This window comes from Clupea harengus, chromosome 18 (genome assembly GCF_900700415.2).
Source record: "Clupea harengus chromosome 18, Ch_v2.0.2, whole genome shotgun sequence".
Lineage (NCBI taxonomy): Eukaryota > Metazoa > Chordata > Actinopteri > Clupeiformes > Clupeidae > Clupea > Clupea harengus.
In genome coordinates this window covers 6,221,115-6,246,218 of record NC_045169.1, presented here as the reverse complement: position 1 = coordinate 6,246,218, position 25,104 = coordinate 6,221,115, and the positions used below count along the sequence as shown (strand labels likewise).

The 25,104-nt window shown below is 40.9% G+C and overlaps 1 protein-coding gene across 1 annotated transcript; it reads left to right on the top strand.

The window, feature by feature from the left end:
- The first annotated feature begins 20,557 nt into the window (after positions 1-20,557).
- Positions 20,558-23,507, top strand: ccdc166 (coiled-coil domain containing 166). Its single transcript, XM_031585330.2, has 7 exons — positions 20,558-20,898; positions 20,995-21,048; positions 21,174-21,228; positions 21,306-21,450; positions 21,945-22,024; positions 22,281-22,457; positions 23,053-23,507. Exons 1-7 carry the CDS (start codon positions 20,813-20,815, stop codon positions 23,347-23,349), a joined length of 894 nt encoding a protein of 297 aa, XP_031441190.1. The 5' UTR covers positions 20,558-20,812; the 3' UTR covers positions 23,350-23,507.
- Positions 23,508-25,104: the final 1,597 nt, after the last annotated feature.

Genomic DNA, 25,104 nt, shown 5'->3' with positions numbered 1-25,104 from the left:
ATCTCTTACACCCAAATATGTACAGTGTGTAGTTTCTGCCTTTCATAGCAAGGTTCTACCGGATCCGACCAGGTTTAGGGAATTATAATTAACAATAACACTACTACTGTCCTCCTATTACAACTACTACTACTGCTACTACTTATAATTATAATAATAATAATAATAATAATAATAACAATAATCAGTTGAGTGCAGTCTTGCATAGAGGTAGGGTAGTTTTCCCGCTTTTTGTAACGGGGCGTGAGGGTGTGTCCATATTTATAAACGGATATATATGTGGCGGATAGCCAGCCTGATAATATTGTTGGAGATCTATGAAAAAAGTGCTTAAGCAGGCTTGCTTTTAACATCTCAGTATCTCAATAGCTTAAAGTCTGCTTTAACAGTAAACAATGTACTCACCCAGTTTGAAAAGACGCCTCTGTAGTTCATCTCTCTCAGTCGTGAATTTGGCCGTCAGCTGGGATTTCTCATTTCTCAAGTTGTTGTTATTGGTCTCTAACTCTTTTATCATTCTGTTCCGATCGGCCTCCACTTGGTCTTTCTCTTCATTAAGATTGTTGTACTGCATCTGTAGCTGGTCTTTCTCTTCATTCAGTTTGTTGTACTGCATCTGTAGCAGGTCTTTCTCTTCGGTTCGATTGTTGCACCTGAGCTGAAACTGTCTTGTCCCCTTAGTTTCGATGTATAGTCCTACGATGACAGCCGAAAGGAGGACACACAGCAGCCCAAGAAACACCACAGCCGTCTTGTAGAGACCTGAGGAGGACAATGTGTGATGAAAACCTTGACTATAGGGCAGAAGTATAGTAAGAGACGATTTGAGAGAAATCTATACTTACAATGGCAGTGACTTCCTGGCCTACCCTGGGTATTGCTGAGATTGGTCCTTTCCTGAGACCTTTTTGGGTAAAGAGTCATATATATTCCTTCATTATTTTCGACAGCTGGTGTGTTGATACTGGAAGTATCATACTGGACTCAGACATGTTTCTCTCCTCTGTTATTATTACTGTGAGTGTGAACCTGCTCCAGTGAAGAGCTGAAATATGTGTGGCGAGAGACATGAGGAAGTGAGGAGTCAAATCAAAAACCGCCGCGTTGTGTGTGCCAGTAGTTATAGCCCAGTCACAACTCGGTTCTTTGATTCTGAAACTGGGTAGTGTGTGACCTCAAATATGCAACTCTTAAAATGCTAGCTGCTACAACTATCTGTTTGGGTCAGATATTTTGCAAAAAGACACAGAAATGAAATGGAGGAGGGATGGTGAGGAGGACAGACGTCAGGTTTTATACCCCATATGCTTTCTTTGCCACATTAATCCACAGGTCCCTTGTTATATAAAAAAACATGACATTATATGTGAATAAAGCAGGCTCAACTTCAAGAATGTATTGCATGAATGAATGTATACGAATAACTTCATTTGCATTCAACTGCATTTAAGAAAATGATCAATCAAACACAGTCAGACCTACTTCTGTGAACATAACCACAACCTCTTCTTCTTTTATCATGAAAAAAGACCACATAACTGGTCAACACCTCAATAACAATCCAGGACAGGAATAATTATTGAAATGAAAGTAGACACAAGAATAAGAACAAATATAGTTTGGCAAAACTACATCACCCACTGTGTTAAGTGGGCATTAACTTGTATTACTTGCAGAATATCTGCTAACCCCACTGTGGCTCAGAGAAAACAGGGTCAAAGCTGCCTGCTTGTGGAATTTGTGGGTGAGAGGAAAAAAGGAAATGGTTCTTCATGTTGATACCACATCACATGGTAGCATACATTTACTGCCTGGCCTAAATAAAATGTGATGTACTAGGTCCAACTTTTCTTTTGCTCAGGTTATTTTATTAGGCTAAAATAAACTTTTCTTTAAAATGGCGCTCTGGTCAGCATGAAGTAAATAATAATGTTTTTTTTTTTATTTTCATGTGAAGTGATACAACAAAATGTTTCGCATTTTGTGTCTGGTGTTTGAACGGTGTGTACAGTTTTGGAAAAAGGGACCAAGTTTTCGTAAAAAAAACCTCAGAGGCCATTTTCATTAGAGGTTCTACTAATAAATGGATTTTGAGTGCAGTTTTTAAACCCAGACAAAACACAGAAGATAAAGTCCATCAAGGGCAACGCACAGAAGATAAAGTCCAAAAGGGGAAAAACACAGAAGACTAGATTTAAGCTAAGGGGAAAATAAACAAATCACGAAAGGCCAGAGCACTGCACAGAAACAAAGAGCACAACAAAGAGAAAACACTAAACTAATACAGGAACGTATTGGAAGTCCCGAAGTCAAGGGTGTGGTGGTGGTGATATGGAAATCACCAAAAGAGGATTGAGGGAACAGACTGTGGTGGTGACATGGCGATCACCAAAGAGGAACCAGGGAATGAAGCAATCTGGGAATTGCGTAATGGTGGCGAAAACACGTCGGGAGCTGTAGTCCTTGGATTTAAGTCCTAGGCAGGGAAGTGAGGAGTGTATATAGGGTGTGAAACAGGTGCATGTGATTATGTGATCGGGTGAGAGCCAGGTGTGTGGGATCAGGTGAATGAATGAAGTGCAGCTGCATGCAATCAGGGGATTGAGAATGGAGATGAAATGCAGCAGGGAGTGTGCATGTCAGGCTGTGGCACTGGACTCACACGTACGCGTTGGAATGCGTTGATCCGTCAAGGTTGACGGATCCCCATTCACGTTGAATGGGGTGACGTCACCCTTTGCCGAACTGAATTGTGGCTCCGTTGGGTTCCATTGTGTTGCGTTTCATGCGTTGCGTTTCATGCGTTGCTTGCGGAAAGAGTTGAAAAATGTTCAACTTTTCGAGAGGCAACGCATGCGTCAGCCAATGAAATTGCCTTTCATGCATAACTGACAGCACTGGCGCTAGCCAATCAGATTGCGTTTATGTTCACGTCTAAAGAGCGCAAAGCTCAACAAAAAAAAGATAGCGGACCAAACTCCGTAGATGATCGTATTTGTACCTAAAAGTTGTTTGTTTGACTTTTTTTTGCTTAGATTTTTTTTAAGTTACCGAGAAAAAGACACTGTACAATGTACAAACCCCTTTATTGTAACTGAAAAATATGTCTGATAGGATTTGCGAGGTGTCTGAGCCACCTATCTAATGTTAGCATGCTACTACTCACAAGGTAAACAGCTTGCTAGCGGCGTGATTGGTTTGTTGACCTGTCAATCTCACTATAACGTCTCCGTTATCAACACAGACTCCTCCTCCGCCCTCTGTTGCATCAACGCATTCCAACGCGTACGTGTGAGTCCAAGGTAGCTGGTGTGTGAGTGTGCTAAAGGGGGCGTGGCCAGAGCAGGGTTCAGCACAGACTGGGTGGGTGGAGGGGGTGAAGGGCAAGGCAGGCGGGCAGAACCGCGACTAAGGGTCAGGCGGCTGGCCGGGTGGACCAGTGGCGGAGTGTCTGGTGGCCGGCTGGGTGGGTGGCCAAACAGGGGCAGAGTGTCTGGTGGCAGGCCAGGTGGATGGCCGAACCAGGGCGGAGTCTTTGGCAGTAAAAATACGAGGAGCAGGCCAGCGGTGAGATGACTCTCTACTTGTCTGTGACAATCTGTGAGCAGTGAAGGCTGCTATAGGTCTCGTCATTACGCTAGAGTTGAGCACACGTTGCACGGTGTCTTTTTGTAAGAAATGTGTGGGGAAAGGTATGGAAAGTGGAAATCTGTTGACCAATCTGTTGACAGAGAAGACACCCTCGTATAACAGAAGAATATCATTGACTACATGTAGCACAAACCTTTGTAGATAATTTGTTTCTGCTTTGCTTGACTTAGGGTCATACTTTCTAGAGGCTGTTTATCACCTTGTATTTGTCAGCAGTATGACACACAGGAAGAATATTTACATTGTTTCCCATCAGATGCAAATACCCTGGTGCCAAATAGCCTGTTGATAAAACTGAGTGAAAATGATCAATGCTACATCTTTCTTTTGTTGTGATCATTTTGTTAAACAGACGACATGTCTACGGGTGCAATGAGAACAGTGCTACTGTATACAAAATCTATTGATAGATATTAGTTTCCAATAAATACATTCTTAATACCGATGCAGATCAATTGAACCTTAATATTTGAACAGAAAATCAACTTTTAAATATCATTTTTCCTGTCAGTGTTACAATGTCTGCATTCAGTGACAAACACTCTACACATGTGATTGCAGAGACAACACCGGAAGTCCGACACAACATGGTAGCAACAATGCTCCTTGGTCTTATGTTCTGGTGTTCTGGTGAAAACTTAAATGAACATGTCAAGTAAATGGATATCTTAAGGGCTACGTGTGATAATATTCTTTGCTTGAGATTTTTTTTTTAAACCTGAGCAACATCTAAGTAAACTCCCAGCCATTTCGCTCATTCAAATAAATGGACTTGCAAATGCAAACAGACACACATAATGTTCACATTGTACATGAATACGGATTGGGCTCTACACACTTTTTGAGCTTAGCAGAGTAAATGTGAAGTTGAGAGTTGAATCATTAACAAGGAGATCTATGGCTCATTTTATGCAGAATATTTCATATTCAGAATAAAAGTGTGTTATCATTTTTAGAAATCTACTGACCTAGTTAACAATGGCATCTCTGAAGTTCATCTCTCTCTCCAGCCATGGTATTGTAACTGGTCACTTATTGGGATTTCTCTTTACTCAGAATGGTGTTCCTTCCCTAATAGGGAAGCCCTTGTGGATGATGCCGTTGATGAACGGAGAGCCAGTCGGAGAAGAGGGAAAGAGAAGATGACACGAAGGGAAAAAAAGAACCTAGCTTCTCGCAAAACCTGCAGTCCCAGGTCTATTTGGACACTGTGGACCAGCTGAAGTGTTTTCTGAGCTCTGGCGCATCCCAGTGCGACTCTGAGCAGGCCGTGTCCACACTGATGGCATCTATATTCGACCATGAGATGATCTGGATGAATGGTGCGCCCACTTATACCCCGCTATTGAAAGCCAACAGATAGAGCTTTTGAATCTAGTTACATACACACAAACACACACACACACCAACACACACACACACACACAAATACACACTCACCCTCACTCACACTCACACACACACACACACACACACACACACACACACACACACACACACACACACACAAACACAGAGAGATAGAGGCCTGTCACTGATACATACGCCTGTATTTTTTTATGGAATAAAAAAAAGAGCTTTATAAGATTTCTGTTGTCTATGTGTTTATCTACTGACAGTTGATCCTGTACTAATGTATGTCCTCCTAGATGGTACTTTCTATCTGTCTTACCGTCTTCACCACATTTACTCTACACAGCACAGGCATAAGCAGAGGTTGGGATCATTGGACACACACTATGTGTGTATGAGTGTTATCTTATACCAGTTTCTCCTATTGTCGGCTGTGCCCAAACTTTAACTATTTCTTCCTCATTTCTCTGCTCTGAGTTCAGACGTAATACAGCAACTGGGTGTTACTCTTTCAGATGAACTCTTAGAACCCCTGATGCCCTCATCTGGCTATACGGTGGCATTGCAGGATTACGAAAATGACACAGCCTTCAGGATCTGTTTACAACACCTAAGTTAACTTTTACGGCATCACACTGTTCACATTTTGTTTTGGGGGAAAACTAAACATACGTATATAGATTGTTTGTGATTTGTTGCTATTTGCCATTGTTTTCAATTTGCTTGATAATCAAAGCTTATTTCTGAATGATTTAAATAAAGATTGAACGGGTTTGGTACATATGTCCAGTCACAGTTCCATGAGATTCTATAATCTCATATATAATATCAATTGGTGATAGCAGAGCCACATTGGAGAGCACTAGCAGGTAGATATTTTTTACCTCCGTCAAGAAGGTTAGGTTTTTGCTCGTGTTCGTTTGTTTGTTTGTTGGTTTGTTTGTTTGTTTGCAGGATAACGCAAAAACTACAGTCCCAATGTTCATGAGACTTGGTGGGCCAAGGATGAACCCATTACATTTAGGAGCGCATTTGACTCACGGGGCGCCTGCAAGAATTTACTTTCACTTTCGCTAACGTTGCGTGAAGACATTTGCCCTTGGCAGAGGAATGCGCTTTACAGAGTCCCATTCTAGTTTAGATTATATAGTATTTTGAGAAATATTTGAATTATTGTTACAAAGTGAAAATCTGCGAACCCCTTACTGATCCCAGATGATGTGTTCTGTTTCCAGTGCATTATGTGATGTTAAAATTGAGGATCCCTTTACCCTATTTTCTTCATGCACATCTGATTCAAGAAAGAGTTGGCAGTCAGTAGGCTAATTTATATGCTATGCTATTATTTACTATGACATCTTTGGGACATGTCACTCTTACGACAGAGTTCAAGTCCATGTTAAGTGTTACTAATCTATTTCTTTGATACATGATCATGTAAGAAATACAAGGGTCAGCCTTTTAGATGGATTGGATAATAAATACAGCAAACCTTGTGAAGAGTTGTGAAGACAAGCAAACATGTAACACCAGTTCACATCAGTTCACTTTTATTTGAAAATACACATAAACAGAACGGTGATAAGGTCGTAGTAGATAATAAATGTAAATAATATCAAGACATTGAGACCCAGGCAGCACACAGGCTGATGAAAATGGATATCTCTACAGTTAGTCACTACTGGATAAAAGCATCTGGTACATGAATAAATGTAAATAACATTCTTGCAGTATAGTAAGTAGACATAGTCATGATATACAGCCACTGCAAAGCAAATGCAAAATAACCTGGTCAACAACAATTAGATTAACAGTAACTCTTAACAGGGGAGATGATCAGTGGAATTTGGTCAACAACAGCGCAAGTGCTTAGATATGGAAAGAGTTTCTCAGTAACGGAGACACCAGTAAAAGAGTGGATATGAGACCAACTGTCAGCATCATAAAAGGAGACCAGACCTGCCTCGCGATCTACAAACACCCCCACCTTCTGGGGATTATTTTTCAAGGAGAGACGAACACTAGGAGATTCTGTTGCAATGTATTCAATCCCTCTCATCATTACTACCCAGTATCCATCTTTGGTGCTGCATTTAATTGTACCCTTTCTGTTAATGGACTCCCTTACCACACCTATATCCCAACACTTATTCTGACTGACTTGTACCTCATAGTAAAATCTCCCAGTGGTGAACCCCTCTTTTCCAAGGACACATGGCCCAACATTGAATCTCTTTGGGATGTCAGGTAGATTCTGTCGTTCATCACCCTTTCTGACTTGTTTCCCATCAGCAGACAGGATGAGTTTGGGGTGTGCTGTCTCAGGATCCAAGATCACATTCACTGAGAGACAAGGTATGTGCATTACATTTTAGAAAATTACATTGTGGATCCAATTCCTTAAAAAAAATCATCCTATACATATAAAACAATAAGAAGAGTTATACATGCATTTGATTTGTCTGCTACTTGCACTACTTGGTGTTGCGGTTTGCAACAGTAGACTACATAAGAGGCAATGATATGAGGAAAATAGAACACTGTAGGCCACAGGCGTTGTTGCTACAAGAAAGGTTCACCAAAATAATTTCAACAAATCTAGAACTTTGGCTTAATGTAAGAATATTGTTAGGATAAGGAAATCAAAATGTGTAAATAGGTTTTATATAATAATAGTAACAACAATAACAATAATAATATCGTTAAGACAATAATAGCATCAATAAAATGTAGGTTTGATAAACATACCTGCATGCTGTTTTATCTCCATCATTGGCTCTATGATAAATATAACGTTTGTTACATGAATTTATGATTTAATGACAGAATCAAGGCATCATGAACACTTACATTCTAAATATGACTTTAAACTGCTTACAGACAGAAGTTTTACATAACTGTAATATGGCAACATTAGTTATTATCGAGTACCGTTGCCCAGATTGAAGCAAGTTGTTTGCAATATAGAGTTAGCTGGCTAATGGATATTCATTTCTTTGCATTTGTCTTTCTATCTCTTTCTTTCACTCGCTCACTTTCTCTGTATTTCATCTCTTTACTTTTTTGTCTTTCTCTTTCACTCACTCACTTCCTCTCTATTTATCTTTTATTTATTTCATATTTTAAATATTTTTATTTGATCAAGGACACCATACTGTCACACTCTCTTTAATAAATTGGAATGACCCCCCTTTCAATCTATCAATCTTTTCACCCCTCTCTCTCCTCTTCCTTTTTGCCTTCCTCTGCATACATTCAATTGTTGAACCGTTCTAATCTTTTATTTCGTTTATTGGATATTTATCTGGTAGAGCCCGTATTCTCAGTACTACTGTATTACCCACGGGGCAGAAGTTTGAACAGTTGATGGCAAAGGTGGATGGGGACGCAATTGTAAGCTGGTGGTTTAAATAGATGGAGACGTTAGATATCAAGAGAAGAGAATTGATAGAGATAATTTCAAAACACTGTTAATGCTTTAAGAATATGTTAATCAAGTGCCTTGTAGTAATAATTACCTTGTATGGATCATGTGCTTATGTAAGCAGGAACATGGCGTTTCTGTGTGTGTGTAACTTTGATTATTAGGTGCTGACGCCACTTAGTCTGCATATGTGTAAAGCCCAATTTATGGTCGTCCGTTTACGGAAACACGGAGAGCCCTCACGGTCGTGGCAAACCCTCTCTGAGCACCTCTCTGTGACCTCTCCGTGGCAGCTCCCAAATTTTGTAACTATCCGTCTCCGTCAATCCATCAATACATCGCTGTTTACCTTGTGGGTAGTAGTATATATAGCTGGCTCAGACACATCACGAATCCCCTCAGACGTACTTTTCAGTTACAGTAATGGGGTTTTAACATTGCACAGTCTATTTCTCGGTAATTTTATTTATTTATTTATTAATTTATGTACAAATACGACCATCTACGGAGTTTGGTCCGCCACCCACAACCGTCGGAGAACCATAAATGAAAACGAGTCCGTCGAGGCAACTGCGTGACCACGGATTAATAATAATTAATAACTGCCTTGTATGAATCATGTGCTTATGTAAGCAGGAACATGGCTTTTCTGTGTTTCTGTGTGTGTGTAACTTTGATTATTAGGTGCCGACGCCACTTAAGACCTACATGCGTAAGTGAAGGAACCTCTTCTATGCTTGGGTGAGCTCAGAGGTGATAAGAAGGGTCGATCTGTGCCTGTCCGACTCTGTGTAATTGACATCCTTGCGTTTTACAAAGCGCAGTGGGGATGACACAAGGGTACTTTTAGTCGAGCGTGGCTATTCTTGCTGACGTTAGAAACATTTATGGCGTCAGAGTTAGATAGTTAGATTCTATTGATAAAAATACGGGGCAGCTTGGTGTTGGAAGAGTTAAGACGTCAGATATCAAGAGAAGAGAATAGTTTTAAAGACAGTGATAGAGTGATAATGATAGATAGCTATAGTAAGCTTTAGAAACATGGATTAAAATATGAACCAAATAATAGCCTACTTAATACTTAATAATACTTTTTACTTATCTCTTACACCCAAAGATTTAAATTAAAGACACAGTATGTAGTTTCTGCCTTTCATAGCAAGGTTATACCGGATCCAACCAGGGTTAGGGAATTATAATCAACAATAACACTACTACTATCCTACTACTACTACTAATACTATCACTACTACTTATAATAATAATAATAATAATAACAATAATAATAATACAAAATAATAATCAGTGGTAGTGCAGTCTTGCATAGACGTATGGTAGCTTTCCCGCTTTTTTTAACGACGCGTGAGGGTGTGTCCACAGACATGTACAGTCTACCAACCTTTTTCACCACGTCAGCGCTGAATCAAACGGTCAGTTCCATAAACAGACATACATGTGGTGGATAGCCAGCCTGATAATATTGTTGGAGATCTATGAAAAAAGTGCTTAAGGAGGCTTGCTTTAAACTTCTCAGTATCTCAATAGCTTAAAAACTACTTTAACAGTAAACAATGTACTCACCCAGTTTGCAAAGACGCCTCTGTAGTTCATCTCTCTCAGTCGTGAATTTGGCCGTCAGCTGGGATTTCTCATTTCTCGAGTTGTTGTTATTGGTCTCTAACTCTTTTATCATTTCATCCCGATTGGCCTCCACTTGGTCTTTCTCTTCAGTGAGATTGTTGTACTGCATCTGTAGCTGGTCTTTCTCTTCGTTCAGATTATTGTACTGCATCTGTAGCTGGTCTTTCTCTCCTTTCAGATTGTTGTACTGCATCTGTAGCTGGTCTTTCTCTTCAGTTAGATTGTTGTACTGCATTTGTACCTGGTATTTCTCTTCGGATAGATTGTTGTACCGGAGTCTTGTCCCCTCAGTTTGGATGTATAGTCCAACGATAACAGCCGAAAGGAGGACACACAGCAGCCCAAGAAACACCACAGCCGTCTTGTAGAGACCTGAGGAGGACAATGTGTGACGATACCTTGCCTATTGTTGCAACTTTAAGTTTATAGTTTTACATCTGAAGCACTTACAGTTAATTATGTGAATACTGATTTAAGTTAAGCTGAAGGGAATTTGCATAGATGTATATGCATAACTGCCTAATTACATGTGATTGTTTGTTTAATACTGTTGTTTGATAATGCAGTAAGTTCATGAGTGAAGTGTAACTACATAGTGCATTAGGAGTTGCACTTCCTGTTGTACTGTCTACATGACTGAGAGATGAGCATGCTAGTGTACACAACCAGATTCTGCTAGTAAAGTTCTACTGTTTTTTACTTGCTGGCTAGTTAGATTTACAGAACACCTATAGAGCAGAAGTATAGTAAGAGACGATTTGAGAGAAATCTATACTTACAATGGCAGTGACCTCCTGGGCTACCCTGGGTATTGCTGAGCTTGGTCCATTCCTGAGACCTTTTGGGAACAACATTCATATATATTCCTTCATTATGTTCGACAGCTGGTGTGTTTGCTGGCGTGTTGATACTGGAAGGATCATCATTATTGTAAATGGACTCAGACATGTTTCTCGCCCTCTGTTATTATTACTGTGAGTGTGAAGCTGCTCCAGTAAAGAGTGACAGTTCTGACGTGCTGAAATATGTGTGGCGAGATACAAGAGGAAGTCAGGGGTCAAGTGAAAAACAGCTGAGTAGTGTGTGTCAGTAGTTATAGACATAGACATATATACATGTCTATATATACATATAGACATCTCTATACATATCTCTATGGTTATAGCCCAGTCGCAACTCGGTTCTATGATTCTGAAACTGGGTAGTGTGTGACCTTAAACTCTTAAACTCTTAAAATGCTTAAACTCTTAAAAAGTGTGATTTGGTCAGATATTTCGCAAAAAAAGACAGAGATGAAATGGAGGAGGGATGGTGAGGAGGACAGAAGTCAGGTTTTATACCCCATATGCTGTCTTTGCCACATTAATCCACAGGTCCCTTGTTATATAAAAAACTGGACATTATATGTGAACAAAGCATGAAATGAATGTATACGAAAAACTTCTGCATTTAAGTTAATCAGTTAATCATCTAACATCAGTTCCTCTGCTCAAGGAGAGTTTCTCTCAGTCAAACACGGTCAGACCTACTTCTGTGAACATAACCACAACCCCTATCATGAAAAAATACCACAGAGCTGGTCAACTTATGCGTTTGTTCCGTACTCAACTGAACATCTAGAACACCCGGTATCTCACAGCAATGAAACCTCTGTACAAGGTTAAGGTCTGGACAGGGGCGGACTTGGGGAAAAAGTGGCCTGGGAGTTATTGTCAGACCGGCCCAATTAATACATGGCACACTGCCCACTCAATGCATCGCACGTATCGACCAGTCGGTGGCTTACTTGGAAAAACCAACACACTTAACATTATTTTGGATGATTACAAAGAAATTACATCATATATGTTTTTTTCATAACATTTGGATCTATCAATTTGTCTGGATGGACACATGGAATAAAATGATACTGGCTATTGTAACACTCCAAGGTAGGTATAGTTTGCTAGATGAATATGCTCAACACTAGGCTAGTATCAGATGGTTATACTACAGAGCCTTAAGGAATGAATGTCAGCAGAGAAAGACCACACAATAAAGAAACTGGAATCAGAGAGTAGAATTAGTATGAATTATATTGTAGAAATGAACAGAACAGAACATACGATGGGGTGTGAACACCAGTGGTATCAGTAGTGTTGCACATAGACATATATAGATCTATGGTGTTGCATGCTGGGTGTGTGATTGTGTGTGTGTGTAGGGGTGTTGAAGGCATGGTTGAAGGTGTCTACAGCGAGTGCCGCAAGTGTTGAGTAGGCTAGAGTGATTGACATTTAATAACGCGGGGGGAGGGTGCGGCCGCGGCGACTAAGGTTGCCCGTCTGCCCTCCTCGACTCAAGCTGCCTCTCCGAGGGAAAAACAAAAAAAAAGTTTTAAAATAGTATAACGCCTGCAGAATTTCAAGGAGGCCTAGATTTAAAAAAATGGCCACCCGAAACATTTCATAAAGTAGCCCATGGGCAACGAGAGTGGAAGTGAGTAAGGGGAGGGTAAAGTAGCTAGTTTGGGAAAGCCCCCTACTCTGTTTACTGTAGCTGCGGTGCTGCACGCGACCGACACCTGTGAGCCTGCATTTTTTCCTCGAGCGACGGTCAGGGTTGTCTTGTGTGACATAATCGATGCGCAACTGCTTTAACGTAGTAAGAAAAGGTGATTTTTAAGTTGTAGAAACAAGTTTAGCCTAAAGAATCAGGCAGCTAGCTTGCCTACCAGACAACCAGCCCGTTATCACATGCACATTGTTTGGAAGGAAAACTAGGCTACGTGTCTGCTGATGGTTAGTTTCTAACATTTCTTTTTAACAAAAAGAATAAATGATGGAAGTAATGCATGCATCACATGAATTATTTCATTCAAAATGGTTAAATGCTTAAATCCTATCAGTGTTTTGGGTGTCGTTTTAGTGTAGAGTGCGGTAAAAGCTAGAATGCCTACGAAAAAGAGAAGAATTCAGGAGAGAGAGAAGCAGCTAAAGGAGACAGCAAAGGGGAGCACATCTCTGCAGAGTTGGTTACAAAGAAGCAAACCAGCAGATGAGACATTGCATTGTGATAAAGATGACAATGTGTAGGCTAATTAATTCATGTGAAACAGACTCATATTTGTAGCCTACTAATGGCAATTTATTATAATTACATTACATTTAAGATGAGAAGCAACCACAAGCCTCCAGACCAGAGGAAAATGTGGACCAGGAGACACATAGGACAGGTAGGCTTAAGTGCTGATCATCAAATATGAGATGAAAGGACCATGCTAAAAAGGACAGAGATGAGCCACATGCTAAATAATTGTAATATTTAAAAAGGTATAGGCTATTTTAGAGATCCTTTCAAAGATCTTCCCTGAGCAGAACAAAAATAACATACCACTGCTTCTAGTGGGCATAATAGTAATGATAATGATAATAACAATAATATATAATTGGACAGATGATGAGCCAAGTACATCAACTGCAGACAAAGACAAAGAGCCAGAGCCAGACCCAGAAGAGAACAGCACAGACTTGGAAAACAGGGAAAGGAGAGACGACACAGAAAGTCAGGACAGGATGCCAACAAGGGAGGATATTGAGAGAGTGAGGCAGAATCCATAAATACAGATTTCGATTTTTTTGCGGAGATTGAGTAATCCAACAGATCCAGCTCATGTACAGAGCAGTAATCTTAAGTACAATTAGGCCTTTATAAAAATTTCACATTCAGTCGGGCCTTGCCGTCCTATTGTGAAGTTACCAAAAATGCAGAGGGGCGCTCTTTTCAAGCCCACAGAAAGATGCCATGCTGTTAGATAAATTAATATAAAGACGTTAATATTAATGAGACAGAGACCAGCAATCAGCGCTGTATCTTTTGCAAAAGAGGGAGAGAAGAACACTGCTGCCAACTCAACTCCGAATGGGCAGTTCCTTCTTGCAGCTTTTAATGTCTGTTCCTCATTTGGGGGTGGAACCACAAATGTGTGACCTTTCTCAGAATACGGCTTTAGAACACGTTTTACTCTGTGACATTTCTCAGAATGTGTAGTTGTTCTTGGCCCAGCATCCTCTTCTGCTTCTAGGCATGAGCCGTTGTCTGCGCAGAGAGCTTCAAGCATATAGACCCTATAATAAAGACCCTGTTCTCAGTTCTCCATACAGTCCATGTGATTATTTTTTTTTTGCCGGGGGGGGCTGCCCTTTTTTCAGGTCAGAGCAATGGCCCTTCAAAATTCCTGTGCACGTCCCTGCTCCTCACTTCCCTCACTGCCCCGTCGGACCTCGTCGAACAAGGACTTAAATCCTAGGACTACAGATCCCGAGTTTCTCCATCACTTCGCGATTTCAATATCGCTTTGTTCGCTCGTTCCCATTTGTTTATCTCCATATCACCACAGCCTGACTTCGCGACTTTCAGGTCGTTCTAGTTCTTGTATTTAGTTTAGTGTTTTCTCTCGTGCTCTTTGTTTCCGTTCAGCGCCCCGGCCACACGTGATTGTTTAAATATCTTCTGTGTTTTGGACTTGTCTTCTGTGCTTTAGTGTCCTGAATTACTTTTATGTTTTTCGCTGTTTTCCCCCCCCTGTGCCCTAAGCTCTGGCTTGTTCCAATAAACTCCATCTCCCAGCGTTCCCTGTGTCGTAGACATTCCATGACAGTGTGTGTGTTTGTGTATTTGTACACACACACATGACTGAATTCATGAGTGTACTAATGTGGAATTGCCTTGTCACTGGAAGTTTAGTTTCATTTTATTCAGACTGCTATGTGATTCAGCCATTATGGTTAGCCGTCATGATCAGATCATTTTGGAGAAATTGTTCATGGGTACTATTAGGTGACAATTCACTATAAAGTTACCTCAGGATCCTGGAGTTGCATACAAGTATATTTATTCAACAACAACAACAAGCTTGTCGGGCTCACCCATGTCCTGGCAGGCCAGAGAGATGCACGGGCCCTTCCTCAGAGAGAGAGAGGCCGTGCTCACTCCGAGACCGCAGCAGACGAGAGAGAAGCTAAATTAAACACATCACACAAGGTTTATAGGCTATAGAAAGAAGTTAGAGTTCTCTGACACAATTTTTCAGCAGGGATACGTAACCACGTGGTGGGTCTCTGATGTCCGAGGTCATCTTGCTATGTTTTATGCTTCTTATCACCTCTGGTCCAAACATCTTCTTACACATATGCAGACTAAGTTGCCAGTTACACACACACAGAAACACAGAAATGTTCCTGCTTACATAAGCACATGATTCATACAAGGTAATTATTAATAGGCACTTGATTAATACATTCATACTTGATTAAAGTCAGAGTTTCATATTTCCCTATCAGGTACATGTAGTGTTTACACACCAAACATACTGTTTTTCATGTTCCAACCTTACAGCCCGTCTTGTATAAATAAAAGTAGATGCACAGCTGGGGCCTCACGTCTCAGTATTGGACTTGAAAAGGGTGCGCATGCTTAGCTGTCTGAGGTGACTGTAGTGTTGCAGCTTTAGGTGTCAAACCACATACAGCTCTGAGGACAACTTTAAACTTTGAGGGCGTTGACCTCTTGCACTGTTCCCACAGTGTTTCATCTGCTGATGTGAGAAGTGTACAAGTCGTGACTCATGTGACTGTATTTAGTGTATGATGACCAGTGGTAAAACCAAATGACCTCCGATATGGAACAGAGGTAACTGGAAAAGTGAAAGTGGAAATCTGGTGTTCATCCACCGGATGTCTGTATATATATTATGTGCACCTACCAAATGCAGGATATGTACAACACCTGTTGTTTCCCATCCCCTTCTGCCACACAACCCTCCCCCCATCCCCCCTTCCTATCTCCACCGGCCGACCTCACATTAGCTCTTTCACAGACACAGTCCATTAACACCTCAATAACAATCCAGGACAGGAATAATTATTCAAAGGAAAGTAGACACAAGAATAAGAACAAATATAGTTTGGCAAAACTACATCACCCACTGTGTTAAGTGGGCATTAACTTGTATTACTTGCAGAATATCTGCTAACCCCACTGTGGCTCAGAGAAAACAGGGTCAAAGCTGCCTGCTAGTGTAATTTGTGGGTGAGAGGGAAAAAACAACAGGAAATGGTTCTTCATGTTGATACCACATCACATCACATGGTAGCATACATTTACTGCCTGGCCTAAATAAAATGTGATATACGAGGTCCAACTTTTTTTTTTTCTCAGATCATTTTTCAAAATAATCTTTTCTTCAGTAGTATGTAAAGTAAATAATGTTTTTCTATTTTCGTGTGAAGTGATACAACAAAAGTTTTCGCGTTTTGTGTGTGGTGTTTGAATGTGTGTGTTGAGTTTTGGAAAAAGGGACCACCATTTTGAAAAAACCTCTGAGGCCATTTTCATTAGAGGTTCTACTAATAAATGGTTTGCATTCAAAGATTTGAGTGTAGTTTTTAAACCCAGACACCTAGTTTCAGAAAACTTGTGAAAGCAATAATATACAGCTGTGACAGGGTCTTGCCACTGCTATCTATCAGCATTGCAATATAAAGCAGTGAACGCCTTCGTAGATTCGCAAACATGAGGTAAAGATTTGATTGTTGAGTGTCACTTGCAGTGAGTATGGATTTGTTTCAGCTGACTGAGACAGAAGGGGTTCCAGGCCCGTTATGCTACACTGATAAACTGAGGTCGATAATCTCAGGCGTACAGGAGCAAAAGAAAAGGAATTAAGAATTCTCCATTAATTTAAGGATACAGGCAGGAGTTCACAGAACATAATGAAATGGGTCTTTCTTGCTCTGCTTTGGAACACTCTGTTAGATTTAAGAAGAGTTGGGCTAATGGCTGAGTGTTTGATTGGATCTTCCCAGGATCCAGTCATGTCCTTCTGATAGTGTTGACCACCATGGCTAATGGCCTGTGCAGGACTGAGAGTGCTCCTGTTCTCCTGTGGGGGCTTGAGGCTACCTCAGGACACCACACAGAAATGACCTAATTACCTAACTCCAGAGTTGCATATAAGTATATTTATTCAACAACAACAACAACAAGCTTGTTGGGCTCACCCACATCCTGGCAGGCCAGAGAGAGGCACAGGCCCACCCTCAGAGAGAGAGAGGCCGTGCTCACTCCCAGACCGCAGCAGACGACAAGGAAGCAAAATTAAACACATCACACAAGGTTTATATAGAAAGAAGTTAGCGTTTTCTGACGCCCACATAATATTTCAGCAGGGATAACCACGTGGTGTGTCTCTGACGTTCAAAGTTATCATACTATGCTTTCTGTCATGCAAGGATGTCGTTTTTTCCCCCCACAAGGTCGAAAGAAGCACAGTTCGACCCTTCTTATCTCATCTGGTCCAAACATGCTCTTACACATATACAGACTAAGTGGCGTCAGTTACACACACACAGAAACACACAAAAGCCATGTTCCTGCTTACATAAGCACATGATTCATACAAGGTAATTAGTAATACAAGGCACTTGATTAATACATTCATACTTAATTAAAGTCAGAGTTTCATATATCCCGATCAGGTACATGTAGTGTTTACACACCAAGCCTACTGTTTTCCATGTTTTTGTTAACAAATCATCCTTTATTTCGATCAGTGAATAATGTGACCATGACAAAGGAGACATGAAAGCAGGTCAGTGTTTTAAAAACACCTTGCAAAACAACAATAACAGTAAGAAAAAGTAAAAAACAAATGCTAATAGAGATGCAAGGCTAATTAAGTTCTGGTAATATACCTGCCACTCTACTTTAACTTTACCCCACTACCCTCTGGGGCTTCACCTCCAGGGAGAGATGAACAGGCGGGCTATCTTTTGCCATATACTCAGTCCGATTTCTCAGCCATATTGTCCAGTATCCATACGCAGGGCTCAGCTGTACCGTCCCCTTCCTGGTAATGGACTCTCTGGCCACACCAAAGCACCAACTAGTCTTCCCCTTGATCTGAACCTCATAGTAGAATCGGCCAGAGGAAAACCCTTGTTTTCCCAAGACACTTACAGTAGGACTGAACCTCTTTGCGCTGTCGCAGAGTCTCTGTCGCGTGTCTCCATATCTCACTTGTTTTCCGTCAGGGGACAGCACGAGTTTCAACTGTGCTGTATCAGGATCCAGGGTCACATCCACTAAGATCATAAAGCAATGAAGCTATTCAGGAAATTAGCTTAAATATTGCAACTACAACAAGAACAATTGTAATGTAATTTGATCATTCAGCACACTTTTATTCATGCAGTATATTTTCATCAGTATGTGTGCGTCCTGTGTACTGAGCCTGTGACTTTGGGTATTGTTAGCAACTTGCGCTTTTAGTTGAGTGAAGAGGAAGAAGAAGTTCCCACCAGAAACAAGGACTTGATCCAAAAAGTGGCACCAACATACCTGAATGTTTTTTAATCTCCATCATGGATTCTATGAAACAAGACAAATCATTTCAAATCATATGCAAGCCTCCCACTCTGTAATTTTGACATCAGCTTTTTGCAGAAAAAAACTCTGCATTGGTAACATTTACAGGAAAGTCACGTATTACAGTGAGGTGATGATGAGAAAAATAAACACAAAAACATAAATGTTGGAGCACACAAAGGTTTTGTGATGCAGCTGTTAGACTATGTCTGCCAAGTGACAGATAAGGTTGTTTCAGAGTGTGGTGCCAGCACTGTCTGGCCTTGTGTGCATTCTATGCTCAAAAATATTCATGCCCTCTTTCTGTAACCCAAATTCGGTAAATACATTTCCTGTCATACAAAACATGAATTAAAATGGTTTCTTGTCAGCAATATTTACTCACTGTGTTTGACGAAAAACTTCTGCAGTTCATCTCTCTCTTTAGCCAAAGTATTGAATCTAGTTTCTGTCTGGGATGTCTTGTTCTTGAGCATACCGTTTTGAGTCTGTAACTGGGATTTCTGATTTGTAGGTGATCTTTCTCCTCTGTTAAATTGGTGTAAAGGGCCTGAAGCTGGTGTTTCTCTTCAGCTTGGTTAGTGTGACTGAGCTCTAACTGATGTCTTGCTTCCGTGGTCTTGATGCACTCTTCTGCCTCTGCAGTGTTCTTGACAATCTGTCCTATGATGACAGCCAACAGGAGAACACACAACAGCCCAAGGAACCCCACAGCCAACTTGTAGAAACCTGAACATAAAGAAGTACAATGGCAGTCTCTCCAACTGTCTCTCTCTCTTTCTCTCAAACATACATATGAAAACTGACACACACAGACAGACACACAGACAAACAGAGAGTGAGTGAGAGAGAAACAGAAAGGGGGAAAAGGAAAAGAGTCAAAGAGAGTGAGAAAGATCTTTTTTTTAATCCACAATTACCAAAGATTTTGAAACTTTGAGCTTCCTTGAGGTCTTTGCCAAAGCCATAGTTGGTATCTCCTGATTCATCTTCGTCACTGGGAGGTCTGTTTACTCTGTAAGTCTGGGCCTCTTCTAGAATGTTCTCTGTCATCTCCATCCTCCTGTCTCTGTGGGGTGGGACTGTCCAGAGAATAACATGCACTGATGTACAGATCCTTGGGGTGAACAACCTCAAAAAGGAAACTCGGGTGTGTTTGAAAATCAACACCTTTTGGTTAACCCTTCATAGACCACTATACCCAGATATTACACCACATAATGATTAGGGGAGGGGGGGGGGCATACAAGGACCAGATGATGTTGAAATAATATTCATTAATCTAATTAACATTAGATAATATCTCACATCCCATTCATGGAGAGCTCTAGTTTGGAAAATTGAAATTCAAAACTGGGCCCTAATTTGAAAATGGACGGCGATTAGGTGAATCTCAACTAAAACATGTTTCATCAATGAAGATCACCGTTGAGTACAAATTATTCTTAATGGTTTTTTTAGCCGACTAAACATATGATTCCCATGAAAGAAATTCTCAATGAGTAATAATAATTTATCATTAATTCATTATTAATTATAAAATATATTATAAAATAAGACTATTACTATTACTCATGTTTGTTGCCGGAGTGACACATACTGGCTATGTGTATCATAATCTGCATTTAGCCTACACTTGGATACTTGGCATGCACTGTCCTATGCTTAGCTCAAAATACAGAAAACTTTATGCCCATGTGCACAAAACACTGGATGAATGGGTGTGTAGACATTTTCTTGGTTTTCTACAGCCTTTCTGTGTAACAAGGTTTGTATGTACCTCCAGTTTCCTGAAAGTCTGATAACTTGTCTCATCCTGGAAGGATGACGCCAGGAAGCAAAACACATTTGACAACAACTGAAAAATTGCTGCAGGTCTGGAAGGGGAAAAGAGCTACCTCCGCTCCCAGTTCAGTATCTAACCTATCTAGCTAATTTATAATCCTATCTGAATTGAGTGCCAAATCTATGTGCAACATGCAAAAGTAATAGATTTTCTAGAGAATGCCATTCAAATGTGTCACGTGAATACATTAACAACTGATCCGTTGTCTGAATTGTAGGCTAGAAGTCAAGTTCGTTGAAAATTGCTGTACTGCACCGGTGGGATTTTTTTTACCGTGTTGTGGTTGCTATAGTAACAGTCAATAGGAGGTGTGTTATTGCCTTGTGCTTTTGGAAACATTTGAACTAGTCCTACTTCGCTCCACCTCGTAACACATCGTCTAGACTAGAGATTTAAGTTTTAGAGGTTTTAATTTAGATTAAACTACGCTGTGAATATAAAACGTGTAACAAAATTATAGCATAAGGTGCTACATTCCTCACGCGGATCCTATGCCTCCAAAGAAAACCGAGCGTAAGCCGGATGTCGAGTTACCTACACCACCCGAATCCGACAAAGATAGCGTGTTGCAAAAAGAGTGGGTGTGAAGTATTTGCGTTTCTACTCAGTATGGTTGATCAAGAGCCATAATGTTGAATCTTAGCTAACATGTTTACATTTTGGGGACACGTAGGTACGGCATTCTTACCAACACACTGCTAAACCTCAAGAGGAAACTTGAACAGCTGTATCCTTTAATGCCTTTAATAATCAGCTCCCAAGCAGGGCAGGCATTCACATTTTACGCAAATAGTGACCATCTTTTGATTAGTGCAGTCCTTTGCAAAGTCCTTAACGCTGCGCCAATGACAGACGGAAAGAGAACGAGTTCCTTCAGAATGAAGCCAACCAGACGCGCATGGAGAGTGTGAGCAATTCTGAAGGCTTTTGTAGCGCAGAGAAAGAGAGAGAGAGAGACCCATTGTAATTCGTGTTTCTCCACAGCACGAGTACATGGCATACGTGTCCAAGAGGACTCAGAAGCGTCAGAAGGCCATAGTCACGTTGAGTGACCAGAACCATCAGCAGCTGGAGAGCCTTAGCGAGCAGCGAGAGAAGCTCCTGGAAAAATACGAGGAGCAGGCCAGCGGTGAGATAACTTTACTAAGTAGAGTCTACTTGTCTGTGACAATCTGTGAGCAGCGAAGGCTGCTATAGGTCTCGTCATTACGCTAGAGTTGAGCACACGTTGCACGGTGTTTGTTTGTAAAAAAAAAAAAAAAGGTGTGTGCAAATGAACAAGTAATTTCATTATGCTTAACATTTAATCTTCCCATTGTTGTGTTTACTGTTTTTTTATCTAATGTTTTTTAAGTTGCTTTGGACAAAAACATCTGCTAAATACCTTATCTTAACCTAAAAATGTAGAATGCACACCTATAATGCAGAGGTCTCTGTTGAGTATAGCCTACCTTATGCACCCTTAAATGATTGGTAAAAAGTAAATGAAACAACCTACATGTGTAATAAAGACTAGCAAATATGAGAAAAAGAATATTTGTGAATGCACAGATTCCCTTCAATGTCCAGTCAGTTTAAATTGACCACCTAATAACCTCTGTTTTTTTCCTCTGCATTTGTCAGAACTAAAGCAGAAAATCCTGGAGAAGGAAAATGAGCTTGCTCTGCTGAACATTGAGATTGCTGATCTAAGAGAATTTAAGGTACTCTGCACAAGTAAAGGTGAAATCAATATTTGTGCTGTCCACAATCTTAAGGATTAATCTTAATCTTATTCTTAACGTTAAATCTTGTTTGAACTTGTTTTGGCCAACTGCAAGTGTGTTTCATTTGTATCTGTCACTGACATCTATACCATGTCTGTTTTAATGTTTATTCATTTTGTGTTAATTTGTTGTGTATGTGTTTCTTTTCTTTGTGTGTGTGTCCTTGTGGCTGTCTCGCACTCACACACAACAGAGCCTGCAGCAGCAACAGCTCAGCCGTATTGCCGAGCTGGAGAAGGAGGGGTTGGCCATGCGCTGCTGTCACTCGGAGTCGCTGCAGGCCCTGAAGTCGGACTTCCTGACGAAGAAGGAGTGCCACCAGAACCAGGCCCAACAGGAGGTCAATAACCTCGCCCTGGCAGCCAACCGGGTAGGTACCGCAACAGCAGCCAACAGGGGAGCGCAACGCCCTATTTCATTTGATAATGCTCATTAATCTCCCCTCCACCCACTGAAAAGGAAACGCGCGAAAGGTTAGGGTTGAATGAAAGTCCATTTCTAGCTCTCACCCGCCTGGCTGTCTCCTCTGCTTCTCCACACCAAACACATACACACACATTTGATCCTTTTATTTGGATCGAGAAATACTGAGTAAAATATCAGAGTATCCAAAGAGTGCTAAGGGCCTGCTATGTTATTCAAGACTGCGCAAATTGTGCAAAGAAAAAGTGCAAGCAATTTAAGAGTTAGGTTTAGACAGGTGACAGGGGGTACAGAGCAGTAGCTAGGAAAGCTGTTTTTCACTGTAGTACCCACTCTAAATATGTCTGTCTGTTACTTTGTATGTACTGTAAGTGCAGTGGAAGGAGGTGCTAGAGTAGCTTGCTTAAATTAAAAGGTGGAGCTGTATAGACAGAGTTTACATCCACGAGGTCCATTCTTTCGCCCTAATCTGGCACACACACACACACACACAAATGAATACATTTACAAACGGCCATCTCTCGTGCGGCCCTCTCCTCCAGGAGGCGTCCGAGTGTCTGCTGTCCCACACGCAGGAGGTGGCGCAGGAGAACGAGTGCCTGCGCACTGAGCTGCAGCAGCTCATCCAGCGGGCGCATGTCCTGCGCACCCACCAGGACCGGCTGCAGGCCCAGCGCCGCCAACTGCTGATGGAGAAGGAGTACGTGCAGGAGCTCCGCCGCCTGCGAGCCGTGCCGCACTCCCACTCCAGGCCACAAGGCGGCTCTAACGCTGTGCAGCCGCCACCTCAACAGGATGCAGAACCGGGAACACAAGAGCGTGGGACAAGTGAAGCATAGCAGTTTTTTAGGCCCTACTATTGTTTTTTTGCACTTCTCACTGGGATAAGCACATTCAGCACATTCTTGAAAATTATGATTCATCTGTCTCCTGTTACTAAACCATGATAAATACATTTTCTTGTGTGCCATTGGAGTAAAATGATATATGGATGATATTTTACTCTGTGTAATTTTCTATGAGTTGTATTACAAAAAGAAGAGAATGGAGAATGATTGATAACGATGATAAATCTTCTGGCCATTAAAAATGATGCTTAATGTAATATGTGAAATGTGCTTGAAAGAATCAACAAACTAAAAAGATTCTACACAATATTGAAATACAATAATATAATTATTTTTAGAATCACCTATTATCATCTCAGATTGTGCAATCCCTCACACACTGGGTTGAGAGCATGCCTTTTGCTTTCTCATTGTTTGTCATCACTGAAATATTTGTAGACACTTTTATTATATGTCGTTTGTATCCATAGAATAGGTAATGTAATGTATTTCACGTATGTGAAGAAGCTATTTAGTCTTGCTGATCTGTCATAAAACCACAGTGAAAAAGCACATAGGGGAGGCAAACCAAACCTCTGCCTCAATGAAGGGGGGCGTGCGAGAACCTTGAAAATGGACTTCCAATCCAGTGAAGTGATACATAATGGGAGACCAATGCCAGAGCTAAAAGGTTTGCTTCAAACGACAGGACAGAAGATAACTTTAGCAGCTAAACTCCGGACCAAACTCGGCTGACGGCCATGTCTTTTATGTAAATGTACATTTTTCGGCGTTTTCACGCTTAGATTTTTCAAAAGTTACCGAGAAAAAGACACTGTACTATCCGATAACACCGTTATTGAAACCAGCAAAAATGGTTGATGTGATTTACGAGGCGTCTGTCAGCCAACTGTCTGACTTTAGCACGTTAGCCTATGTTATAGCATAACGTCCTTGCAGCGTACCAACGTCACACGTTACCGTAAATGCCATCTTAAAAAGGCTGCTCGAAACCAACGCTTTCACACGAAAGACATGTCTTATAATACAGTTGTCTATTACGGCATCGAGGCAGCTACCTTCCATTTCGAACAGACCCGAATAAAAAGCGCGCCTGTCATGGTGACATGGGTTAGTCAAACGAACAAACTTGAAAAAAATATTCATGACAGTTTGCGTTGGCAGATTACTTGGAGGACCCCTCCCCCCTAAAAATAATTTGATTGCAGATCTACACGAATCACACAAATTACCTATTTTGGATCAAAAACGGCGAATTTCGCCGAAAGGTGACGAGTTTGCACCCCTGACAGATATCCATTTTCATCAGCCTGTGTGCTGCCTGGGTCTCAATGGTCTTAATATTATTTACATGTATTATTTACTACGATCTTTTCACCATTCTGTTTATGTGTATTTTTAAATAAAAGTTAACTGATGCGAACTGGTGTTACATGTTTATTTGTCTTCACAACACTTCACAAGGTTTGTTATATGTATTATCCAATCCATCTAAAAGGCTGACCCTAGTATTTCGTACATGATCGTGTATCATAGAAATAGATTAGTAACACTTAACATGGACTTGAACTCTGTCATAAGAGTGACATAACACTGTCATGGCAAATAATGGCATAGCATGTCATGAGCAGATTTGCTCCTAAATGTAATGGGTTCATCCTTGACCCACCGAGTCTCATGAACATTGGGACTGTAGTTTTTGCGCAATCATGCAAACAAACAAACAAACCAACCAACAAACAAACA

Bases quoted from the DNA above. Each gene is read 5' to 3' on its own strand.
- ccdc166 (XM_031585330.2), top strand. From the start codon at position 20,813: ATGCCTCCAAAGAAAACCGAGCGTAAGCCGGATGTCGAGTTACCTACA. The intron at 21,049-21,173 runs GTATCCTTTAAT...CGCCAATGACAG, and splicing joins AAGAGGAAACTTGAACAGCT to ACGGAAAGAGAACGAGTTCC. The intron at 22,458-23,052 runs GTAGGTACCGCA...CCTCTCCTCCAG, and splicing joins TCGCCCTGGCAGCCAACCGG to GAGGCGTCCGAGTGTCTGCT.